The following is a 27204-nucleotide window of genomic DNA, read 5'->3' on the forward strand; positions in this document are numbered from 1 at the left end:
AAATTGCAGCTTTTTGTCATTTGTATTTTTTTGGATGAGCGACTGTGCTCTCCTGTCATGAAACAGGAAATTGTAGGATTTGTACTTGCCACAGTTAGTTGTTCTTTGATTGTGGTATTTTTGTGAGCTCTAAATTTTCTAAATTCCTCCCTCATCCTACATTTTTCCTGCACTCACAGAGCCTGAAGCTGTGAGGAATCTGACTGTCACTGAAATCACAACATCCTCTGTGTTTCTGAACTGGATTGAACCAGTGGGAAATAGCTCTTTCTATAGAGTACAGTGGAGTGATGGAAGTGTCACTGAAAATGTGACTCAAACACATGTAAACATTACTAACCTGACTGCTGGTGTCCAGTATGAAATAAGTGTTACAGCAGTGGCAGAGGACAACGTTACTGAAGGACAGAGTATCACTGTTACTCCACATACAAGTAAGTGAGCTTTTACATGTGGTTCATACTGTCAGGAAGTCTGCTGTGGACACGTAGTGGAGAGGACTCTCTGCAGTCATTTCAGCTTTGACCTCCTTGGGTTGTAGCTCTGGACATTTTTGATGACACATGTCCTCAGTATGGTTTGACACGGTTGGATATGCCATTTTTACGTCAGATACTTCAGAGGAGACTGTCTGCAGTGATACTGTGATGCTGTCATTGTATTGTACTGTGATGATTACAAGAGAGCTCACCTGTGAAGCAAATGTCTGGGTTTTTTGTTTGTCTCACACCTTTATTTTAGGACTAGAGGCTCGATGATACAGAGAAATCTTCATGTCAAACTGCTTTTTGTCTGTTATATCAGAATTCAGATGGTCACTTTTTAAAGATTACCCTGGATGAACTTCCGGCAGAGTGGAAGCAGTTGCCAATGTTGCTGAGTCTGCTTCTATTATGACTTTGACTCAAATAAGACATGACTAGATCCAAGATAGAGATGCACAAAGCATGATTAAACAAATAAAATACAACTTTCCCCATATAACACCTTTTCCCTCACAGAGCCTGAAGCAGTCAGAAACCTCGCTGTCACTGAAATCACAACATCCTCTGTGTTTCTGAACTGGACTAAACCAATGGGAAAGAGCTCTTTCTATAGAGTACAGTGGAGTGATGAAACCAACAGCTGGGTCAAGAATGTCACTGAAACATATCTAAACATCTCTGAGCTGACTGCAGGAGAACAGTATACTTTTACTGTCATGACAGTGGCTGGAGATCAGAAAACTTTAGGAGAGGCAAAGACAGTTTCACTGTTTACAAGTAAGATGGGCAGTAATATTTTCATGTCCAGTATAATGCCTTTCATGTCTCATGTTGAACTTGTTTTTCTGTTGTTTTTCCTGTGCTTTGTGCTCGACGAAGTATGTTTCACTGTCATCTTTTCTCCATTTCGTTCACCCCTGTGTCGCTCACAGAACCTAACGTAGTCAGGAACCTCAACATCACTGATATCACAACTTCATCTATATCTCTGATGTGGATTGAGCCAGATGGAAATAGCTCTTTCTATAGAGTACAGTGGAGTCACAGAGATTTCAATCAGAGTGCAACTGTGACTCAAACATATATAAACATTACTGACCTGACTGCTGGTGTCCAGTATGATTTAACTGTTACTGCAGTAGCAGGTGACAACATTACTGAAGGACAGAGTACCACTGTTACTCCACATACAAGTAAGTTACCGCAGAGTTGTAATGTGCTGGATCTTTGTTCTGACTCTGAATAATCAACAGATGATTTTGCTGATGATGGTAGTCAAACCCTTTTTTTTTAAATTAAAATTATTTGCTTTTCTTTCATGAGGATTATTTGAAGGTTTGTTTTGTTTATTTACTTTTTGCTGTTTTTCTCTCCTCTCCTCTCCTCTCCTCTCCTCTCCTCTCCTCTCCTCTCCTCTCCTCTCCTCTCCTCTCCTCTCCTCTCCTCTCCTCTTTAGGACCTGGGAAAATTTGGAATCATGATGTGTCCACAACCACCTCCTCCATCTCTTTGACCTGGACAGCACCTCCTGGCGAGGTGTTCCTGTACAGAGTGGAGTGGGATAATGGTGGAGCAGTGATGACAACATACACAAATGATTCCTCTGCTGTGCTGTCAGACCTGATCCCTGGTACTAGTTACACAATAACAATCATTGCTGTCGCTGGAGACAATCAGACAAGCGGAGAGAGTACTACATTTTCTTCAGTCACAAGTAAGCTGCACTTTCTGTGTTTAACATCTCCTAATTACATACGCACAGTTGTGATAAATGTCACTCAGGAAGTTCCCATTTACACATGGTGCTAGAAAATCAGAGGATGTATTCCTGTCATCTTGTGTTTTACTTGTATTCACAGAACCTGCTGCGGTCACGTCCCTTAGTGTCACTGAAGTCACAACAACGACTGTGTCTCTGAACTGGACTAAACCAGTTGGCAATGCTACCGGGTACATAGTTCAGTGGACTACAGAAGAGATCTCCCTTAATAAGACAACACATGAAACCTCCTTCACTATCACAGGTTTAAAGCCTGGGTTTAAGCACAACATCATAGTGGCTGCTGTAGCTGAAAATCCTGAAAACCAAGGAGAAATAAAGTCAACAACTACCTTCACAAGTAGGTCCATCCTTCCAAAAAAAAATCCTTTTAAAATAATAATTTGGGAAAAGTGCATTTTTGTTTCAGCAAACCCTCCTACAAACAGTTTAGAGCAGTGTTTCCCAAACTTTTTACGTCACATACCACCTCAGAAAATATCAGGCTCTCCAAGTACCACCTCCAAATTATGGTTGACCTTTAAAGTAGCACAGGCCGACACAATTCAGCTATGAACAATTCATGCAGGAGGCAGGGTTATTCCTAATAAAAATATTATTTTTGTATACTGGTGTCAGCCACACTGTCTTCACAGTAAGGCCATCACAGTTTAGTTTGTAACAAATTATGGATGATGTTTGTGCGTGATACGAGCGTGAATGTGACTGTACGATCCTGTTAAAACAAAAATATTACAGAAAAAAAGTCATTTTAAATTATATTTCAGTGATCTCAGAGTTTAAATATTTCCTTTAATATATATTTTTGAAAAATTGTAATAATTTGATTGAATGTTTTAAAATATTCATAATTTACTGTACCACTAGAGGGAGAACCACTGGTGGTACAAATACCACAGTTTGAGAATCAAAGGTTAAAATCCTGAAGTCACTTCTGTTTTTGGTGGATTAATCAATTACTTGAAATGTAATTGGCAACTATGCTGATATTTGATTAATTGCTCAAGGGCCATTCTGAGGTCAGCTCCTCTGTTGTGACAGTTTGACGCTTTTCTTTGTTTTTTCTGACTGTAAGAAACGAAGTTCTGGACTGTTTATTTCCCAAATATTGTAATGATAGTTTTTTATCACTTTTTTTCTAAGATCCTACAGACCAAATGGTTAATCGACTAACCAAGAAAATAATTTGTATATTAAACAATAATTAGCCCTAGATGACCAAGTAGTGTTTGGCTAATATCGTTTAATACAAAGTTAAAGGTAATTGTGTTTCTCTGTCTGTATGTTGGCACCATTTTAAACATTAGACCTTCATGTTTAGAAATGTAGGAATTATTTATTAGAAGTATTGCGTATTATTAATGTTGATCCAGTTGCAACTTCCGACTGTATTTCTTATACATATTATAACAATCTATATTATCTAATATTAAGTTAAAATGGTATTTATAGCAAATATATGTACTTTATGCTATTTCAGTCATCATGAATGAATATTATGTTTTCTCACAACTTCCTCTTCTTTATTGTATAGAGCCTGAGAAGCCTGTGAATATCACAATATCGACACGAGGAACTGATTACCTGAGCATTGACTGGACTTTGCCGTCTGGGAAGGTTGATCACTATGTTTCGAATATCTCAAATGTGGAATTGCACCACTTCAGCAGCAGCACAACCTCAGCCACCACAGCCAAATTTACCGGTTTAAATCCGGGGAGAATATATGTCATCACAGTGACCGCTGTGGCTGGACCCTACAGTGCCACATCTGACCCGTCTTCACTTGCCACGTGTAAGTTCAACACTCTATTCTGTAATTGTTTTCATCATTTCGTTTTTACATCTTGTGCAGCTCAATATACGAGTTACATGTCTGATAATGTTCTGCAAGTAAATGTAGTTTTTTTTTTGAAGGTCCAGTGTGTAAAATTTACAGGACTACAGAAATTTAATATAATATTCATAAGTATGTGTGTGTATAATCGCCTAAAAATAAAATTTGTTGTGTTTTTGTTACCTTAGAGTGAGCTATATATATTTACAGAGGAAGCCAGCCCTATTCCACAGAAGCTGCCATGTTGCATTGACATGTTTCTGCCAAAGCCCAACTTCATGGTCACTGTAGGTTTTCTTACACACTTAGAATGGGAGGCTGAGGCGAAGTGTTTGCAATCTGTGAACCACTGCCAGTAAATCCAACATACTGGTCCTTTAAACTACTTTAAACCATTAAAACCAATCAGACTTAACTAACTTTCTTGTGTATGAGTACTAGTACTGTTCAAGTTACTAGTTACTTTGATGTAAAGGGACAGTACACCCCACAATCACAATACATATTTGTCCCCTGGCCTCAAGGCCTTCGTCAAGTTAATTGACTGACCCTGTTGTGAACAATCTGATAGATTCTACTGCAGAATGATTTCTGGAAAGATACACAAATGTTGCGTTTTTCAAATCTTTGAGTACCACAGGACTAGTGCCATCTAGTTCCATAGTCCTAGTTTCATACTGGAGAGAAGACAGAAACCTCCACGGATAATAAAACTATGCAACTCACACCAAAACAGTATGGATGGACAAATAGCATTAGAGGCCGGAGGAAAAACTATATTTTTGATTTTTGAGCGATGTGTCCCTTTAATCTTTATGTGATATTTTGTGAAAAAAGCTAATGTTCTTTTGCAACTAATAGGTGTTTCACTTCCCCATTTGACAGTATGTTTTTTAGCAAGAAATCTAAAATCATAGATGTGTGTGTATGTGCCTGCTATTCATCTCTCTTAGATCCAACACCTCCTGATCCCATCATCATCGGGGAGAGGTCAAACTCTTCACTCAATCTAAATTGGGACCTTCCTGCTTTGATGGTTGGTGCTCCAAACATCAGCTACTTCATCACCTACCAGCCGAAAGATGGCCAAGTACAAAATAAAAACACCATAGACAGTCAGATATCTCTGTCTCCACTCTCCTCTGGAACTTTCTACAATATAACTGTAGAAACAGTTGGACCCCAAAATCTAAGGAGCACGCCTGTCCACAATTCTACTTTCACCCGTAAGTACAACAGGCAGAAACCAAAGGACATGAGAATTAATTTAGTGCATCTTGTAATATTTGTAAAACAACCTATTGTTTTGTCTCAACACTGCACTATATACATAACAACATATTGAGCCTTAATAGCTGAGCTAACCTGGTACCTCAGTCAACTTTTTACTAATCTGCATCAATCGCTAGCTAGCTAGCATTTTGCTAATATTAGCTGACTGATGGTGTAAATTTTTTTTACATGAAAAGAGAAAGTTGGTTGAGTTACCAAGCTTGCTCAACTCTTATTGGAGCATAGAGCAATGGGCCGGGACTTAGGAAGGCTCAGTTATAAATGTGCTATATGTGACATAAATCTTTTCTTGTGTAATTCCTTTTTTATTATCAGGTCTTTTATTTCAGTAGAGGTAGAACAAACAATATTGCATAATGTGTATCTACCACACTATGACCACGATAGGTCCTGTTAAATTACTTTTTGATTAACATTTGTCTTGTTTGTCATTCTCCTAGTGCCCAACCCTGTGTTGAACCTTGTAGCCAGCCCTAAATCCACCACCTCAGTAGAAGTGAAGTGGTCTAACCCACAGGGGGCCCGTCAATATTACACGTACCTGGTTCAAACCTACGGTACTATGGGAGCAGTGTCTAACACCACAGTCAGCAGTAACATTGCTGTTGTACCAAACCTGGAACCAGGAACAAGATACAAAATCAATGTTACAACAATAGCAGCAGAAGGAAGTGAATCCACAGTGGAACAGACATTCAGTTACACAAGTAAGGCATTTAGACACTGCTGAAACAGCTGATTTACTCACAACTATTAAGGACAGCACAAAAATGTAAAATTCCCTTTTCTACTGTGGTCTGTGGTCTTACATAATGCTCTACTGTATTTACTGCAGGGCCCAACGCAGTGTCTAACATCACAATGGAGTATGTGAACGCAACGGTCATCCAACTGACGTGGCACCAAAGTGATAATAAGTCCACCTACTCCTACCTGGTGATAGCGCTTCAGAACGGCATGATGGTTCAGAATGACTCAACTATGATGAATAACTACACCTTCTTCAACCTGGACCCTGGGAAATTTTACACTTTCGAGGTGTTTACAGTCGTAGACGGGGTCAGGTCCGAAGTGGAAAGAGAGTCGATTTACACAAGTATGTTTTCAAAGCTTCTGAGATGAGTTTTTTCTGTATTGTTGCCAGCTAAAAATATGGATTTACATCAACATTGCAATCAGTGGCACTATCCACTGGACTGCTGAAACTCAGTCATATTTTATTATTTTAAATTGGCACTCTAGCAATTCAGTATTATACTTTATTAAAGTTGGTGGACATGTGAGTGACATATATAACAAAAAGAGTCAAAATCCAAGCAGGAGAGGAAGACACAATTTTAAGTTTAATTTTATTACATTTGACATGGATCTAATTATGCAATATACACTGGAGACTTTTTTTAAAAGTTAAAATGCTGTGTAGAAAGAAGAAAATGCAAGGAAGACAAACAAGAAAATAAATATACAATACAGGTCCAAATACAATACAGTACAATGAAGGTATGTCTATTCAGGGATATTAATTGTGAGAGTAATTTATTTTATATTTTTTATTTTTTACCTCCCTTCCTGTTACATGCCCACATAACTCCACTACAGGCTTTTTCAGTCTTGTGCCCATCATCAGGGTTATTTTTTCAAACTTTGGAAAGCTCCCTCCAGAGCCACAGAGGACACTGTAAAACACACAGGCTGAGTACCACAGGAATGTAACACAAATGAGACTGAATGCCCTCATACGCGTAACATGTACTCTATAATGAATATATCTCTCTTGTCAACGAAGGGCTTGTTCTCACTTACCCTTTAAGCATTACACCTATACCCCTGGATGCAAAAACTCACATGATAAAAACTCACATTCCATAGAGCTGTAACTGCTGTACCCCTCTCTCTCTCTCGCTCTCTCTCTATGAACTCTCAGTAGTTATTCTCTGTGATTTTATTCAGAGTACATTTATTATCTTAAATTTCTTGAAGTTAATTTAATATGTGTTCATTAGCTTAGGCTAAATGTTTATTACATTGTCTTCTACAGACCCTGAATCAGTCAATAACATCACAGTCATTGGAAACACTGCTAACCTGTCAGTGAGCTGGACACCTGTGTCTGGGCAGGTGGACTTCTACACTGTCCTGCTGTACAGAGGCAATGAGCTGGTGAAAAGCAACACAGGTCTGAACAACAGGACTCTAAATACTCTGTTTGTGGACCAGAAACCAGGAGTGATTTACTGTGCAGTGATTGTCACCAAGAGTGGACCTTCGGAGAGTAACAGTACAAGAGTTTGCAATGCAACTTGTGAGTTACAGTAACATCATATATTAGACACCTGTCTGTGCAAATGATATGTGCAATATATTTCATGTATTTTTCCTGTATGGTTTTCCTCCTCTTGTTCAGTTCCCAACCCTCCTGGCTCCATCACGGCAGAGTCTCAGACTGTGAACTCCATCAACTTCACCTGGTCCCCTCCAGAGGACATGGACCATCAGCAGTACAACTTCAGCGTGTCCAGCTTCAGAGGCACCAGTCTGACAGAAAACAACTGGTTCCTGCTGGACAGCCTTGAGTCTGGAAGCCTCTACAATATTACTGTTGTGACTGTAGGCATGTTGGACTATGAGAGCACACCAGTGAACGCAGAAAACTACACCAGTGAGTATGATTAAAATACTCCCAATCACTCCAGGATGTGGATGTTATTAACTATGCTACTATTTTCAAGACTTTTTTGTTTTTATTTTACTTTTTATTTCAATCATTTTTTGTGGGTTTCTAGTTTATATTTTAATGTAAATCCAGTGGTGGAATGTAAAAATATGTTTACTCAAGTACTGTACTTGGGATGGCTGCGGCTCAGGTGTTAGAGCATTGTTGGTGGTTCGATCTCCACCTGCCCACATTTTGTTGCTGGGCGAGACACTGTGTCCTGGGTTTTTCTCCAGCCACTGGGGGATTCATAAACCATTGCATTACCATTATTACATTCCTGGTCCCAAGCCCAGATAAATGGGGAGGGTTGCATTGGGAAGGGCATCAAAAAGCAGATCATCTGCTATGGTGACCCCTGACATGAGCAGCCGAAAGAACAAAACTTAACTTACTGTACTTAAGTACAAAATTGAGGTACTTTACCCTAGTATTTCCATTTTATGTAACTTCTACTCCACCACATCTCAGAGGCAAATATTGTACTCCACTACATTTGTATGACAGCATTAGCTACTAGTTGCTTTTCAGATTTTTCATACCCTTCCTGTCCATTATCTCCAAATTTGGTGATGTTGAATTTGAATTGATCTGATAAATTGAAAGATGAAATTCTCATACTTCTTAAACTAAATAAAAAAGTTGACATTTTAGAGATATGTGGCTCTCACAGACATATTTACCTCACAGATGAATATGATGAATTACACTAGATTAAACTGCCCATCAGAATATAAACATACACATTTATTCAACAGTAATGTTAATCCAAAAACATCATTTTTACAGTAACACTTGCAGGGAACATTTTAGTGCAGAATTAGTACTTCTAGTTTTGATACTTCTGTAGTGGAGTATTTCCACAGTGTGGCATTAGTGCCAAAGTAAATGATCGGAATACTCTTTCCACTACTGTATATAGAAATGTGAACTTTGAGTTTTGTGGTTTTGGTTATTAGTTTAATCTTAGTTTTTTATCATGACAGTATCCTTGATGTGTAGAAAATCTGAAAGATATTAACTTCTTAGTGAGCCTGGGTGGACATTATCATATCAGAAGAAAAACAAAATTAAAAAAACAAAGCACACAGATTTTATTTATGGTATTATTCCCAAATATAATGTGTAAAAAACACACACCTGCTCTGCATATCCATGGTCTCATCTGTCTCGTTTTCTCAGGGCCGTATCCTGTAAAACAGCTGGGATATGCAGAAATCACCACAGATGCAGTGACCTTGGAGTGGAAGCAGCCGGACGTCAAATCTCACTATTCATATTTTGTGCAGACATTCGGCGGATCTCTTTCAAAATCTGAAACAGCCAGTAACACCAACACCATCACGGTTGGAGAACTTGTCTCTGGGAGCAACTACAGCTTCACTGTCACTACACAGACAGCAGATGGCACTCGGGCAGAATCTGTGACAGTGTCTTACTTTACACGTATGTATATGTCCTGTCCACTATGGTGTCTGTACACTGTGGAAAACAACCTTTGTAAATAACAATTAAACAAGTTTAGTTTCTCTTTATTACTTAAAGTTTTAGCTTTCTCTATAGCCTTTGTATGGAGGAAAGTGTTCCATTTTTTTGATAGGCTGGCAAGATATGAATTCTGCTTTATGTTTATTTTTAAGAATCCCAAGTAACAGCTTATAATAACCATCATTAATAAATAGTAAATTGATTGTTAATTAAGTTGAGTTGGTTATTGTTATTTTTAACAAGCATCCAAATAATGTCTATGCTTTATAAATCTTTTATTAAGCAATTGTTAAGTTTTATAAACATCAGTTGCAGCTTTATAATGGCCATCCTGATCATGTTTATAGATGCAGCGTGCAAATTTATTAATCATTTACCATGTAGGTCCCCCTCTAGCGATGTTTTGCGCTTGCAGGGTGGTCAGATTAGCCATAATAATATATTCAATGTCCTGGTAAACTTTAAAAACAAAAACACAGCAGCTACTTGGTTGGGGTTAGGAAAAGATCATGGTTTGCTTTCAGATAGTCACGTAGTACATAAGGTTTTTTATAATCATCAGTTGCAACTTTATGATAGGTAACCAAATAATATTTGTATGAAGCATCACAAATATCTGGTCCATGTCTCTATGTATGAAGGTTTGCAAATCATGTTTGTTGTTTGGTAACAGTGAAATAATTATTAACATTTCAAGTACTATCAGTACACCATTTATTAATGATGGTAATTATAAATTGTTACTGAAACTACTTTCTGTTCTGTTTGTAGGTCCATTTAATATTACACAGTTGACAGCTGAAACCTTAAACTCAACTGCTATCCATCTGAATTGGACGAAACCACTGGAGTACAAGAATGAGTACACATATCGGGTTGAGACTACAGGCTGTGGAGACACAAATAATGAAACCCTCACAGGAGAGGATACAGTGATCTCAGAGCTCACTCCTGGGACAAACTGCACCCTCTGTGTTTTTGTCAGGGCAGCAGACGGTATTGAAGGGGCAGCAGACTGCACCTCTCAGTACACCAGTAAGACTCTTACCTGTCATTTCTGTTTCTTTGTTTTCAAATTGACAAGCAGGTTTATCAGCTTAAACCTTTTCTCCTCTGCACATCAACAGAGCCTGAGTCGGTGCAGCCAGAAATCTCCAGCCAAGGCTCCAATAGTTCAATCCTGGTGTCATGGACCCGACCTCCTGGGAACGTGGAGCGTTATGAGGTTCTTCTGAACGGCACTTCCCTAACTCCACAAGGGCCGAACTCTACCTCCATTCTGTTTGAGGACCTATCTGCTGGAAGGCTTTACACGGCAGTGGTAACCACATTTAGTGGACCCTTTAATGCAACATCTGAATCCATTACTAATGCAACTTGTAAGTATGATACATTATTTACATTTTAAAGTTTTCATTGGTTTCATATTCAGTAATTTATAGTTAATGAATCGAACATTAACTGCAGATAAAGATGGACGACACATGCCCTCTTCCTCCCATTGCACAACAATGAAGCCAAAATGTCCCTGATATGAGCGCTGCCATCTTGTAATAGTGACCCGCCCCCTAGGGGTCGCCCTAGCTTCATAGGAAGTTGCAAAGCATTCTTGATTTTAAGGGGTGTCAGAAAACTTTTTTTGGTTTGTTTTTGGTTTTTGTAGGCCTATATCTGAGCATTTCATTAATTTTTGCGAAGACAACTAGATGAAATTTTTATTTTTAAAGTTTAGATAATTATTTAATATATAAGAAAAATCATAACAGCATAAGCGCACAGTAAAGACCTAAACATTCAAGGTGCTGTCACTCTCTGCTAAACAACCTCATCCTGCATTCTAATAGTAGACAGTCAAAGAGCTAATAGCACAATTGGCAAGCATCAGGAAAAAGAAACACTGAATAAGTAAAAAAAGAAGTCTATTAATTATGTATGATGCTAAAAATGTTAAAAATACATAATACTGACAGAGGATTTAATATAAACTTACTAAAAATATTAGGAAGATCATCTCTGATGTAATATTCAGAGGAAATAATCTTCTTCTTCTTAAAATTAATCCAAATCTGTCTTTTTACTCAAACTTCCTGCAGTTATTGCATTCACTATTTGGGTTGTGCAGTTAATTATTCTGTACTCTTATTGTTATGCATTGAATAGAATATGAAATATACAAATAAATCACCTAGATAGGGGACATCATGATAGAAAAGAGGACCCTTAAGGAAAAGGTTTGGGAACCACTTTTCCAATAAATCTTTGTGTTTTATACACAATAATAAAAAAAAAAAAACATGCAACACTATCAGACTGACCCTTTAGGGCTTTATATTCTAGTGAGCAGTTGATGATTTTTTAGACTGATGTTACTCTGTTTGTTGACATTCTGTATTTACACCCCCCCTCTAGTCCCGAATCCTCCTGGGCCGATTAAGATCCTGCAGAAGACAAACAGCTCCATTGACATCAGTTGGGAGATACCTCCTGCAATGACCGGGGCATTATTCCACTACTGGTTGAACATATCGCCCCAGGGAAAAGTCTCCGGCACCAGCACCAGCACCAGCACCAGCACCAAACATACTTTTGACCAGTTGCTTTCTGGAACTTCCTACAACATCTTTATAGCAACAGTGGGTGTCATGGGTTTCCAGAGTAAGATGGGTCACATCGCCCCTGTAACCACAAGTAAGGGTTTTATTTCTGTACCCGAGCAATGTGAAAGCATTTTTATGTTCCATCTGTAATGTCTGGCAACATTTACACCTGTCACGTCTCTTTTAAATAACCAGGACCATTTAGTGTGAAGAATCTCAAAGCTTCTACAGAAGAAGAACGCATCACGGTCATGTGGGACAAACCTAAAGAACACAAGGGAGACTATCGTTACAATCTGACCTGGCAAGGTTCAGGTGAAACACTCAGGAGCGTCGTAATTCCGGAAACAAATTATATAATCCATGGCCTGGTGCCTGGCAGTCCTTATCACCTAAGTGTCACCACAGAGACCTCTGATGGGACAAAGAGTCATCCAGAATGGATTTCCCGCTGCACAAGTATGATCATAACAGACTGATTTCATATTCAGATTCAGATATTTTCTAGATAATTTTGTCTTTCAACTGTGCTCATATGAATCTTATTTTAGGAGTGATCTCAGGTTAAAAGGAGTGTTGCTTTCTGAGTTTTAAGGCGTTATATAATAAGAATACAGTCGCTATGTAGAATTGTTGGTACAAGTTTACTATATAGACTACCCTGATTTATAAATGTTTTATAATTAGGTTATTGATTAGGTTGTAAACACTGTCATACTACAACATGTTAGATAAAAAGGGCAGCAGTGACCTGTTGCTTGCCAAATAGTGAGCCCACATTAATGAGTACTGTTAACCCTCAGATATCATTGTTTACTTAGCTTACTTTGTCTTCTCCATCAGCAACATTTATACCTGTCACCTTCATCAGAAATTTGTTAACAAGTCACTGCATTTATCCACAATCAGCATATCTTTATCATCAGAAAGTTTCGTTTGGTATATCAGATTTACATACCAAATAACCAGATTCATACGTTAAGGCTTTGGCAGTATTGTTTACCCTGACATTCTCAGAACGCTGTGAGCAGCCGTCCTCCTTATTATCACAGATGCTGATATGAAATAAGTCATTAATAAATGGTGATAGGTTTTACACTTTAAAATAAGGCTCCCTTTTGTCAGTTATAAATGTTAGTAAGTCATTAATAAGATTAATCAGTAATAAGCAGTGAGTGAATCTTTCCCACATCGGTGCATGAAAACAGTTATATCTTGTTCATTGTTGTTTGTTAATGATTTAAGTGTTTAAAGCCAATTAATAACCTAATTATAAATCTTCAAAAATCTATAAAGGTAGACCAGGGGTCTGCAACTCGTGTGGCTCTTTTACCCTTTCCAGTGGCTCCCTGTCATTGTCCACTTATCGTATTTGTAGGCCTGCAGCTTTCTCTCAGAGGAATATACGGAATTCAGTACTTGTGGTTCCATGAATATCTTTTTTCTCCTGTGAGAGTAAAGGTTGCAGATCCCTGGGGTAGTCTTATTGTAAAGAGGTACCAAATTATTTATTCATCAAAGAGTGAATCCTCTGGACAGTTAATCAAATTCTGGTTTATGACAGATATGTTTGGTCAGTATTCCCAAATGTTGTTTGTGCAATGTGTTTCCCTGACATTCACTTGTCTTTTATGCTGCAGATGCGAGCCAAGTGACAAACTTAAAGTGTGAAGGTCCAAACAAACCAAACGCAGAGGTCATCCTGAGCTGGTCCGCTCCCGAAGGCAACAAGTCTGGCTTCCGGGTCACTGTAAACGATAACGAGATCATCAACACGACAAACACCTGTTGTGATCATACTGTGTCCAACCTCAAACACAACACGAAATACAGCCTGTCTGTGACGACTCTGAGCTGCGGAGAACCCAGCACTCCTGCGATTCTTAACTGCACGACAGGCATCACAAGTAGGCTTTGTGACGATTATAATTACATTTGTATGAAATGAAATGAAAGGTCTGGTGTGTAAGAGATATGGGGATGTATTGGAAGAATGTGACAGAAATTGAATATAATATTCATATGTATGTTTTCATAGTATAGTAGCACCAGCATGTTTCTACAGTAGCCCAAATGCTGGCTCTTGAAAGGGCTTTTCCCATTTTTGGGGGAATTTTGACGCCACAGTAGGTTTTCCTACATGCTTTTAAGGAGAGGGTGAGGCAACATGTTTGCAATCTGAAAACTCACCAGTAGATGCCACTAAATCCTACACACTGGTCCCTAAAATGCATGTTTTACAAAGTCTGAGAGACATATAGCAAGCCTTATTTGTCAGAACCTTTTTGTACATCATTGCACAAAGATGTCCAGTTGTTTCATTTACATGCTGTCTGTGGCAGTTTCCTCAATTTATCTGTAGTTGACAGTATCTCCAGTACAAGTACAACAGGATACTTTTCATTGTTATTTCAGCTTATTTTGAAAAACCTTTTTTTTAATTATCATTTTGTTATTTTCGAGATAATTAAGTTACAAACCTCAATTCTGTAAAAGTTGGCAAATAGTTTTTGACTTGCAATCAGTTGAATACTGTACAAAAATAGAGTATTTCATGTTCAAACTTATAAACCTTATTGTTTTTTGTAAAAATATACACTCATATCTAAATTTTATGCCTGCAACTAAGTTGGGACAGGGACAACAAAAGACTGGGGAACCTGTAGAATATTCCAAACAGGTGTTTTTTGAATGATGACAGATGATAACATTATGATTGGGTATGATGGGGCATCCTCATTCACAAGCATGGATGGGGTGAGGTTCACTACTTTGTTAAAAACTGTATGGGCAAATAGTCCAGCAGTTTAAAGACATCGAAATCTAATTTTTCCATATTTATATTTTTTTTCTTTTAAAGACCCACCCATTCCAGTGCACGATGAATCACTGTTGGCAGTGTCTGACAGAAGTCACAACAAGTTCTCTGTTACCATACACACTGATTTGCTGAACAACACCAATGGGCCAATCACAGACATTGGGGTGCTGGTGACAAATGCCGACTCTGGTAGGTTCATTTCTTTTCTTCTGGTAAATTTTAGAGAGATGTGTGATTATGTCATGCTGTCATAACCCATTAGTGCTGAAGTGACCATTTTCGGTAATTCCTGTCCTCTCAGGTATCACCTCTAATCTGACAAAGTACTTGGCGAATACTTACAGTCAGTGGAAGGCTGGAGAAGCTCCAGTTTACCTGGCAACAGTCAGAGCGAACAACAACATCCAATCACGCAGTGAACAGAGCTCTCTGATCATAACAATAGGAGATGAATCCACATGGAACGGCTACACTAATGGTGTTCTCGAGGCCTATGGAGAATACAAGTAAGAACACAGACTGTATTGTGTATAAATAACAGATAATACACAGTAATAACTTCTCGATAATAGAATAACTTGTCAAAATGTTATTGCAGTATTGTGTCAGTCATTAGTAGATGAACTGCCGATAATTACTCTGTCAAAGTATCAGAAATGTGTATATAAAAACACATTTTTAACTGATGTATTTAATCCTGCAGATATGCTATTGTGTTGTTCACAAAAGTCTCTGTGGAAAACAACGTTGTGATTGTTACCAAGTCACTGGTCTCAGCAACAAACTTCTATTCTTCTGTTAAACTCCCAGCAAACCCAGGTACTACACTCAGAACCCAAGTTTTTTTTTTTTTTTTTATCTATTTTTGCTATCAAATACATAATGTGTAGAAATGCTCACTGCCCTCTTTTTTGTCTTTGTGTTCTAAAATTGTCTCAACATTTTAGCTGTCATTGCCATGGCTATCGGAGTAACATTGGGGATCTTCTGTGTTCTCTTCATCATCCTCATTGGTTTCATTATCTACTGGAAAAGGTTTGTCATGGTCATCACTAATAGAATTTAGCATTAAGTCAGTGTGGACTATTGGCCTAACCTTTAAACTCCCTATAAATGTGCTGTAGGTTATCTAACAAGGAATCATCAGACATCCAGATTCATTCTTTGAGGTGAGGTTTTAATTTTTTTTTTTGCCATGTTTATTATAAGTTTAAATTCAATTTACAATTGTTTTTATAACCATGTGTCAACATTTCCTCTTTCTTCTTCCAGAGCCAAAGTGTAAGTATTAATCCTTTAAATCATAATCTATGATCAAATATTGAACATTATGTCAGGAACAGGCTGAACTTTACTGAAATCAGGGGACAAAACTCACAACTCTTTTCTGACTCGTGGTGTCCATTTGAGCAGGAGTGTGGCTGTGAGGGTGGAGGACTATGAGGCCTACTACAGGAAGCAGAAAGCAGACTCCAACTGTGGCTTTGCTGAAGAGTTTGAGGTGAAATATAGTTACTGATATATAAATTAATAATTGATAGCAGGCACTTGCTAAGAAATATTTAGTCCAATATTTTGAAGTTTATTCTTGACAGATTTAAAACATTTTATTATATCCCTCATTAAGAAGTTTCAACTGTGATATGATCATCTCTGTCAGACATGTGAAACACTTTAACGGTATCGTGTCCAGAAATAAACCATGACTGTTACAAATGAAAAGTTGTTTAAAAGACATTTTCATTTGCTGCAAATATCAGTTTCACATTTTTCCTGTTAATACGTAACTTGTGGACACAGGATGAGCCTTGGCTTAAAATGAAGAATGAAGAATTATCATGATCAAACCAAAATGATCATGCAAGTCATAGTAAATGGAGCTAAAAGAACGTAATGACTGTGCATCATGACTCCACACCAAATTTGGACCATGAAGTGAGCCACACAGTCATGAATCACTCTTTTTTTTCCCTCTTTGTTTTAAAGGACCTGAAGCTTGTTGGTACAGGTCAGTCAAAAACAAATGCTCTACATGTGGAGAACAAGCCCAAGAACCGCTACAACAACGTGCTTCCATGTGAGTCACCTTAACAAATCCACCTCTGCTGCGCTCAGCTATAACACTCATAAGTCTTTAATAAACTATATCATTGCCTGTCTTACTGTATCTACTACTATTACCCCATTTTTAAATAGACATTATTATCATTCATCTTTCAGTTCCATTTCATTTCCCCTCTCTTCTCACCTCCTAGATGACCCTTCTAGGGTGAAACTTTCTATTATCCATGGAAGTCCATTTGATGACTACATCAATGCTAACTACATGCCGGTGCGTACTGACACTCTTGAAAGCAGCGCTCTGCCTCACTCATTGCTTCAGTATCAGTAAACATCCTATTGCACAAGAACACATCAGTCTTCTTAATGCTGTGTTTTATCAACTTTTCCACTGTCATCAGCATCACTGTGTGAAAAAAACTTCAAGAAAACTGAACAGGATGGATGTTTGTGTGTTCTGTGGCTGGGCTGATATTTTTTCTGGCAGGGTTACAACTCCAGGAAGGAATTTATTGCAGCTCAGGGTCCTTTGCCCGCCACAGTCAACGAGTTCTGGAGGATGATCTGGGAGAAGAATGTACAGACTCTGGTCATGCTGACACGCTGTAATGAACAGGGACGAGTGAGTACCAACACAAACACAACGCCCAGCAGCAACATGCTTACATACATGGGAACACCGTGTCCTTATCCAGAACACTGTTGTACCTGAGCACTGAATGTCTCATCCTGAATACAGTCATCAGAAACGCATCCTTCATGTTAAAAAAACAAACAAACAAAAAACTAATACTAACTATCATATATATGCTTATTGAATATAAAGAAGTTAATCTCCATGAGCTTGGATTGATGGATTGAACAACATGCACAAAACATGGATGACTTGTACACTGAAAAGTCAAACCAGATACTACAGAAGACAGAACCAAATATAGCAAAAGCAGAATAAATGTCCATATTTTGCACCGTGTTTTATATTATGTCATATTTGTTTGAGCCAGTCATTCTCAAACACTGGATCGGGACCCACAGGTGCGTCACAGGAGATTTTATTTGGGGCCCTCAAATAAATAAAGGATTATGGATGAGGATTATGATGGGAAGAAAGAAGAACAATGAGAAGGCCTGTTAACTCTCTGATTTGTAAAACTTTAACGTGTTTGAAGATTTTAAATAAAGCATCAAGATAATCTAAGGTGAGGCAGAAATGGCAGTAAAAATGGTCAGAAAAGTTCATTCATGCAAAAATCTCCTCCCAGAATTTATTGTATTGTGACTCTGGTTTCTATGGTTTGTCATTTTTAAAAAATGAGTCCCAAGACAAGAAGTTTGGGAAACATTATACATAATAATATCTTTATTCATATATAGCCCTTATAAAAGCAAAGTTACAAAAAGCTTCACATAGCAACAAAAGAACACATAAAAACATAACACAGACATATGTACAATAAAGAATAAAAGTACTAAATGAACAAGATTTGAAAAATAAAAATGACCAAACGCTTTAACAGAATAAAAACTAGAATCAGATGAAATCAGGGAAGGGGGTGTGATAACAGTACATACATGCATTGTGTGTTTTATATATTAATGAGCTTCCTGCTGCACTTGATATCTGTGTGATGATGTGGGAGGTGAAGCCTTGTTTGTTTGAAAATACCTCATAACATTAAAAAAAATGTTGAAAGAAGTTTTCCCCTTAAAATATATAAAATACCTTTACAGTAAATATTTGAAAAATTGTGTAGCTTAAATACGGATAATTTCTATAGTCAGAATATGAATTCTGAAAACTCGCTGAACTCTGTCTTTCTTTTCCAGGTAAAATGTGAGCAATACTGGGATCGTGGCACCAAGCACTTTGAAAACATCACTGTGACAACAACCTCTGAAATACCACTTGAAGACTGGACCATCAGGGATTTTGACATTAAAAATGTAAGTAGTGAGATGTTACATGGGCAAAGGAAAAACTTGCTCATGCACTTTAGGCTACAGCAAGAACAGCAATTACTTTATTTTACATCAAGAACTTCTTCCATTATAACATCCTGGAAGGCAGCACACTGCCTGTATAACTCTTTATGACATTTTATATGAAACATTAAATGTGCTGAAGTTACATCCTCATGTGGACCACATTTCACCTACCAGTGAAATACTGACTTTTGGATGAATTAAATAATTTCACACTATTCAATATCATCTCTCTTTCAACCTAAAACTGGACAAATTATGAGACTGAAAGGACTGATTTGTGTTTTGTCACATGTGACTGCATTCTAGCCAGTTGAAAAGATGAGAAAAAGAGGTCCTAAGACATTCAGACCAAATTAAAAACATTTTTCAACCAGAAATCAACTTTGAAATCCTGGTTGTTGCTTACTGGGACTCAAAATAGTCTAATGAATTTGCAGTAATCATACAGCACTACAAGTCTGAGTCTGATGAAAAGGCCCAGTGCATTAAAACATAAAACCTTTCAGCCAGTAACAATGTTAAAAAAGTTATGGGCTCCAGGTACCTTCTGAGCAAAGGAGCTGTGATCTAACTTGGCAGTAATTCTTGGCATCTTAGCTATCTCAGTGTCTGTAATTTAATTAAAGTTTGGTATTTTTCAACCTGGACCTTATGTCCCCTATGTTGTTGTTTCAAATTAACTAATGTGGATAACAAGTAGGGAGATTTCAGGATCTTACTCTTTAACAGAAAGGTCTTTCTCTGTAGGGAGTCTTTACATGATGTCAGACACTTATCTTGTCAGTGGTGAAACTAGCACTTTTAGTATAATCCGTAAGGATTACAATGCACTTCTGCAGAAATTATTCAGGAAGACAGTAGCCAATTTGTGAAAACAAGCACTATGGTGTACAGGTGGTAAAAAATTAAGCAAAACTTCCCCAGTGGCGCAGAACAGGCTGTGAGACTCCCTAATTGATCCACTGCACACCATGAATAAATGTTTATTTTTATGACTTATTGTTTATTCAAGGATTTAAAACGAGGGAGAACAACGGATGTGGTGGGCCCTGTTACTGTGTTTGCCTGAGGCCCCAAAATGACTAAATGCAGCCATGACGTTGCACGTTGTCTCATCAGTACCTCATTGATTTCAAAAAATGTTTTCTACATTAGTCATTTGGACACAGAAACATGGCAAAATAGGGTCCAAGTTGAAATCATATACTCCATACATCATATACTTTTTTTTTTAGTTGGAATGATTTTGAGGTTGTGTTCATGTTCTGATTGTCGTTCAGGTGAAAACAGCAGAAACCCGTTCGGTGCGGCACTTCCACTTCACAGCCTGGCCAGATCACGGGGTACCAGAAACCACTGAGCTCCTCATCAGCTTCAGACATTTGGTCAGAGAGCACATGGACCAATACTCCAGACACTCGCCTACTGTGGTCCACTGCAGGTCAGACAGACAACACACACGCACACACACACACACACACACACACACACACACTTTGGCCACAAATTCAAAACTGTTTCAGGAATGACAAAACATCTGATATTCTGCCTTCCTCTTCTTCTCCCTCTGTGTGTGTGTCTACGCTGTCCACACTCAGCGCTGGTGTTGGACGCACAGGTACCTTCATAGCCATCGACCGTTTGCTCTTCCAGATCGAAAGGGAAAATATTGTCGACGTGTACGGCATCGTCCACGATCTGCGCATGCACCGACCCCTGATGGTGCAGACAGAGGTAGGACACAGTCACATACACTGTGGCTTCTGTCACAATCATCTCACAGCACAGCTTATTTGAAATGAGGAGTAATTTTCATAGTTTGTGTCAGTAGATATCATTGATACATCTTTGTTCATTTGTTTAAACATTTTGACACTTTTTTTTTGCTTTTTGTTATCCCTAGAAATAAGACAACAGTTTTCTGCTACAATTTCATGAAAAACATCTTCTCAGAATATAATCCATGTAATAATGAATCCACATTCACATAATGTTGGTAAATTGCCTTTACTTAATTTAAAAAGAGCCCATCTTTACTTTTTCCATAATATATACGTCATCTACTGTTTCCAGCCACTTGTTTACCTTGGGAGGTTCCAATTTTTTCCAACCTTATTTGTTCTTATTTAATTCTCAAAATCCAACAAAGATATAATTACTCCTTTTGTTGCATTTTGGGACATGTTCCTAGAAATATATTGAGGTTTTTTTTTTTAGATAAAGCACTTTCCCCGCACATCTGTTCTCCTATGCATAAAACCTCTGACCAAAAAGTTTGTAATTTTTTTACATGTAGAAAATATGTGTGCACAGTCAGCATTATTTCCCCCACATTTCTCCAGCTTGAACTGTGTTGTGTATACTTGGATACAGTTAAAGGACTTTTCTATGTGATGTCCCTGCAGGATCAGTATGTGTTCTTAAACCAGTGTGCCATGGACATCATCAGATCAAGAACTGGAACCAATGTGGATCTGATCTACCAAAATGCCGCTGCGCTCTCTATTTATGAGAATGTAGAACCAAAGAAAGGTTATCCCAAAAATGGGTACCACAATGCATAAGTCAGAGAGACTGCTCAGGTGTTCTGCTTCTCGCTTTACTCTTATCAAGAAACTGAGCAGACATTTGTGAAGGGAACACCTTTAACAGATTATGCTCCATTTATTTTTTATACCTGTCAGGCTTTTGTTAAGAATCTTGTAGCTCTCTAGTTTTAAACTCCTATTTTGTTGTATTTATTTGTTAAAAATGTTGAATGTTTGATGAAGGAGGGGGCTTTATATGGAGATACAATAGTAGGCATAATCACTGACCAAAAATATTTGGATTTATATGTAAACTTAGAGTTGGATTCTCTCTTTTTAATGCAGATTTTTGTATTGCTCAGTTGTTGTTTTTATTTCTGCTTGTTTACTACTGTATATGACTTACTGTTGATTTGCTCAGGTAATATGTTGGATGCTGTATAGTATAGTTATTTGTTACAGACACTTTGGACACAGAAAAGCCTGTAATTAGTTGACCCCTTGAAACTGTACAAAAAAATGCTGGTGTGAATACTGTGTGCCTCGATTCATTAATACCAGTAGGTGGCACTCTTTACTCTTTATGCTACCTTGCTATAGGAACCTTAAGATTAGATTCTCAATTTATGATATTTTATTGAAGTTTGATTATCCAGCCAATTACTTTTGCACCTCTTAGACCTATTTGAACTGTGCAATGCCTTTTAATGAAGGAGTTTTGTTGTTTGTTATGAAGACTTTTGTATTTGTATGCACTGTTGTGAATGATGCACTGGATGCATTTTGTCTTTCTACACTGTCCACTTTTTTAAACTATAGAGATGTTTATTTTTCTCATCAGTATCTTGATTATATTTTGGCCAGTGCTTTGTGAAACATTGCGCAACATTTTGCTATTCACCCTACATATGATTGTTACAGTTTTACTTTCTTTTTTTAAGATTAAAGTGACGGATCACATTTAACAAAAACTCAGGAACTCAAACAATGAAAACTGAACATTTTACTGTGAGGTATGGCATTAGAAAATCCAATCTGCAACAGTGTGTACTTTGAAGATCTTAGAGGTCACATCCATTGTTTTTGTGTTGTTAATGTCCTTCTTCTCCACACTGTACATTCCTCAAAGAAACAACAATGTTATGTCACTTCCTGCTGCATACAGACATTTTCCTGTGATGTAAAAATCACCAGCAGAACACAACCTTTATTTTCTGCTTCTAAAGAACACAATCTTCCGTGAGGCAGGTACATTTGTTTCTTTAAAAAGATGATTGCCTGTGGATATTGTTAAGTTCATGTTTTATTTGTATTATATCATACTGTACTTAATGATTGAAAGCACTTATGTTCTAAATGAAAACAAGAATAGCAAATAGTCACAAAGTGTTAGGATGTTTTTGAAATGCTTTATGAGATGCTTGCTGGTACAATGCAATAATGTCAAAGGAGCAAGGAGCGTGTAATATTTGTATATCCTCCGATCTGTAAAACAAAATGGGATTAAAGATGTTATTACATTTTACCTCACATTTGTATATGGCTATGTGGTGTGTGTTTGAATCAGTATGCGAGTGAGTGTAGCCCCAACCTCTCACCATAATGTTATTAACAGTTACAATCATGCATTTTGATAATGTCACGAATCTCCAAACTGATGTCATTCAGATTTTATTACAACCCCAATTCCAAAAATGTTGGGACACTGTAAAATGTAACTATAAAGAGAATGCAAGAATTTGCAAATCCTTTTTGACCTATATTCAATTGAAAACCAAAATTGAATGCCCATGACCTTCACTCCCCTCAGGCAGGACTGCATTAAAAACCAACAGAATTGTATAAAGGATACAAAATGAGTTTGGGGACAATATATCAACAACATCCAGAAATGCCACCAACTTCTTTGGACAGGCCCCAAAGAAGTTGGTCCATCTGTGATGGACTGATGCAAAGGGGGAAAATGTGCCTTGGCCTGACAAGTTCATATTTCAGATTGTATATTCATATCAAGACTGTTACCAGCGCAAAGTTAAAAAGCCAGCATCTGTGATGGTATGGGGGTGTGTCAGTGCCCATGGCATCATGGGTAAATGTGACATCTGTGAAGTCACCATTAATGCTGAGACTGAAGTGCAGAATACAACAACAGAGACCCAGGTCTGTTAACAACTAAAGCCATAGATTAAACAAGAATAAGCAGGAAGTTCACTTTTTAAACTAAAGCAATTAGTGTCCTCAGTACCCAAATTCTTACTGAGTCAACAACTTTTTTTAATGTATTGCAGGCATGAAATTCAGAATGAATGTATATTTAGAAATGAAGCTTATCAGTTTGAATGTGAAATATCTTGTCTTTGCACTGTATTCAGTTGAATATGGGTTATTTATGATTCACACATGTCATAACCTTTTTGGAACCAGCAATGTGGTTTTTATGTTGTGTAACATTTCACAAGCTATTATAAGCTAAAAAAAAAAACAGTCTGACAACTACAACAGACTATGCACTGCTGATAAATTCATTATGCCACTAGATTCTGAATTGTTTCAGTCAAATGGAAAGATCAAAAGAAGCAGACAATAGAGAATGCTGCATGCTGCACAGGAGGACTGAGCTGGCACACCCCTGCATTATTCAGGACAACTTTGAGGTTGCAGGTATCTAAGTGCACCCTCAAAGGATGAATAAATTATGTCATTTCTGTTTCTTTCTTCATGGAGAAAAAGCTTTTTACACTAAGTTCTAATTTTACAGCTCACACAAGGCCTCCACTCTGGGGATTTTGTACACTATGGAGGTATTTTTAAGGGCAATCATTTTCACACAGAGTAGGGCTCTCCTGGCAGGGTGGTAATATAAGACTTTGTCAGCATGTTGTTTTCAGTAAGCTCACATCTTATTCTCACATCCTATACAGTATGCCAGAACCCCACTGTTCCCCCATTTCTCCATCGCTCCCTTCCCCTCCTCTGCATCAGCCTTGTATTATGTCTCTCAGATCTGAAAGTTAGTTCTAAAAATAGATTCTGCATTTGAATGCCTATTTCTAGTTTCCCATGCTGTGGGCTGCAGTAGAAACTATACAGAGAGCTGGAGTCGTTATGACTGCAATCCAACCTGCAAATACCAAATTAAAATAGGACAAAAGATAACTGGGTGATCCAAATTTAATGATGAGCTCAAATGCTTATGTGCCACTAAATCCACCATAATGGATTAGACCAGGATATTTCAGCTTCTGATTGAAGCGATAATAGTTTTTTTTTGAAAGCATTAAAAACAGTCTCAAATGAGGATTTGTTCCTTATTACAGTAAGTGGAGGAACACATGACTGTTTTTTAGGTAAAACCTAAATAAATAAAAAATAAGTATAAGTTTACATTATAGTTGTATGAAAACTTTCAGACATGACTGTACAAGACGTCTGTTGTACATGTAGCTGTTGATGTCTGACCTGTGGTGCAATATTAGTATGCTTTAGTCATTTCACACAGTGTTTATTACAGTAAAGCTATGATGGACATTCAGGTTGTAGCAAGACACAATAGAGACACAACTGCCAAACAAATTAGAGCAAAAAGACAAAAACAAATGTTCATCATCAAATTGCAAACAACAGGAGAAATGTGCTGAAGTAGAGCCAGAGCCTAAGCATTTTCTGAATTATTAGTTAATCTTGACAACATGTAAATTCTTGGCTATTTTGCTATGAAAAATAGTGTTTATACAGTGTATTTATTGTGATAATGAAAAAATTATGTTTGCTCTTGTAGACAGAGATGGGAAACAGGTAAGCACAACTATTCAAGTATTCCACTTAAATATATATATTTTCAGGCATGTATAAACTACTGATTTAACTATACTTAAAAAAAAAAAACTTTATCTACTTCACTGCTTTTCAGAAAATATATTTCTCTCTTAATCCACTACATATACACTATGTGTACTGTATGTATCCAGGGTGGGATGTTAGCATCAGCCACCAAATAACGGTTTATTGCTGAGCATGTGATTAAATTAAACATTTATATGACAGTGGCTGGTGGAATTTTTACAGCAGAGTCACATAATAATCTGCATTTGTTGTTAGGACACTTTGCATCATTTAAAACACAGACAGTTTCTGTTTGTGCTGAAGCAGGTCAGGTTGCCACAGACCCCCCAAAAAAGGTAAGACAATACAAGCTTTCACATCAATAGCAGATTTTCGCTGAGCGATATTCCAGCTTTCATTTTTTGGAACCAAGGTCCATTTTCACTGTGATGTCTAGTAGGGAACCTCAGAACTGTGAAAAATGTCAGATGTTAAAGGGATAGTTCACCCAAAAATGAAAATGAAGTCATTATCTACTCACTCAGGGTCAGACTTATTTTGTTAGTCCACAAAACACTGCTGGAATTTCACATGAAATCAAAGCGTGTATTTTCAGAGTGGACTGTTATAAACATCTTCGTCTTCTACAAGATCATGAATGATTTCTTATGACTCGTGAATGAGTCATATGACACTAACTCATTCAGAGAAAATTCAGTATTAATTTGAACTCTGATTAATGTGAAATGGACAATTTTTTTTTACAATGTATTTAAGTATTTAAAAGTTCAATGAACTGATGAAATATTTTTGTGATTAAATAAGTGTCATCATTTTACACTATGTAATTATTCTACGGTTATTAATTTATAGTATTAAATTAATACTATGATGCCTTTTACAGTAGTTGAATTAGTGTTAAAAAAAACACCATGCTGATTATTAATGTAATAACCGTACCATGATTATTACTGTATTAACAGTTACAGTACCGTGGTACTGCGATTAGATCTACAATAATCATACTGTGAAATGTCTTTACAGCAACTTACCAGCTAATTGCTGCCCGTAAGTTTCTGTTAAATTTAAAGCATTCTTGTTACAGTATTGTTACATAACATATGTAGATGTTTTCATTTTAATCTTGAGAGGGAACATTTTATGTATATTTGGTTATTTGATCCTTTTTCTTAGTGCAAGGTTTTACTAATGATAATTTTCATTCCATTAAGCTGTATTAATTAATTAGCTGTGTGATCAATAAAATGTTAGAAAATGGTGAAAAATGTTGATCAGTGTTTCCCGAAGCACAAATTGACATCCTCAAAAATTTTGTTTTGTCCACAACCCAAAGATATTCAGCTTACTGTCATAAAAGAGAACAGAAACCACAAACTTGTGTCTCTGATTATTATAATATATCTGTATATTGTATAACTTATCATATTTTTTTCCCTCCCTTATATCAGTATTGGCCTGCAACTAATGATTATTTTCATCATCGATTAGCCTGTCGATTATTTTCTTGATTAACTGTTTATTAATCAATTAGTAGTTTGGTTTGTAATGGTTAAAAGAGCTTTGCGAAACCCAAGTTAACATCCTCAAATGTCTTGTTTTGTCCAAAATACAAAGATATTCAATTTACTGTCGGAGAAGGCCAAAGAAACCAGAGAATATTCACATCAGAGAAACTGAAATCAGAGATTTTTTACTCAAAAAAAAAAAAAAAGATTAATCGATTATCAAAATAGTTGATGATTAATTTAATAATCAGTTGGTAATCAATTAAC

General features: G+C 37.2%; 1 protein-coding gene across 1 annotated transcript in view; it reads left to right on the forward strand.

Annotated features, from left to right (window-relative positions):
• Positions 1-23114, forward strand: part of ptprjb.2 (protein tyrosine phosphatase receptor type Jb, tandem duplicate 2) — a 50772-nt gene extending 27658 nt beyond the window's left edge. Inside the window, exons 7-33 of the mRNA XM_084733681.1 lie at positions 180-434; positions 2345-2605; positions 3800-4060; positions 5056-5328; positions 6231-6491; positions 7434-7697; positions 7800-8054; positions 9291-9554; positions 10368-10631; positions 10724-10975; positions 12006-12284; positions 12389-12652; positions 13834-14100; positions 15054-15203; positions 15316-15520; positions 15718-15833; positions 15962-16049; positions 16139-16183; positions 16287-16295; positions 16428-16515; positions 17001-17091; positions 17270-17346; positions 17563-17697; positions 18903-19019; positions 20342-20502; positions 20660-20795; positions 21467-23114. Coding sequence (XP_084589807.1) covers positions 180-434; positions 2345-2605; positions 3800-4060; positions 5056-5328; positions 6231-6491; positions 7434-7697; positions 7800-8054; positions 9291-9554; positions 10368-10631; positions 10724-10975; positions 12006-12284; positions 12389-12652; positions 13834-14100; positions 15054-15203; positions 15316-15520; positions 15718-15833; positions 15962-16049; positions 16139-16183; positions 16287-16295; positions 16428-16515; positions 17001-17091; positions 17270-17346; positions 17563-17697; positions 18903-19019; positions 20342-20502; positions 20660-20795; positions 21467-21625 — 4997 coding nt within the window. The 3' untranslated portion in view covers positions 21626-23114. The remainder of the gene's footprint in view (positions 1-179; positions 435-2344; positions 2606-3799; positions 4061-5055; positions 5329-6230; positions 6492-7433; positions 7698-7799; positions 8055-9290; positions 9555-10367; positions 10632-10723; positions 10976-12005; positions 12285-12388; positions 12653-13833; positions 14101-15053; positions 15204-15315; positions 15521-15717; positions 15834-15961; positions 16050-16138; positions 16184-16286; positions 16296-16427; positions 16516-17000; positions 17092-17269; positions 17347-17562; positions 17698-18902; positions 19020-20341; positions 20503-20659; positions 20796-21466) is intronic.
• Positions 23115-27204: the final 4090 nt, after the last annotated feature.

Source organism: Lutjanus erythropterus, chromosome 13 (genome assembly GCF_056507025.1).
Source record: "Lutjanus erythropterus isolate fLutEry1 chromosome 13, fLutEry1.hap2, whole genome shotgun sequence".
Taxonomy (NCBI): domain Eukaryota; kingdom Metazoa; phylum Chordata; class Actinopteri; order Lutjaniformes; family Lutjanidae; genus Lutjanus; species Lutjanus erythropterus.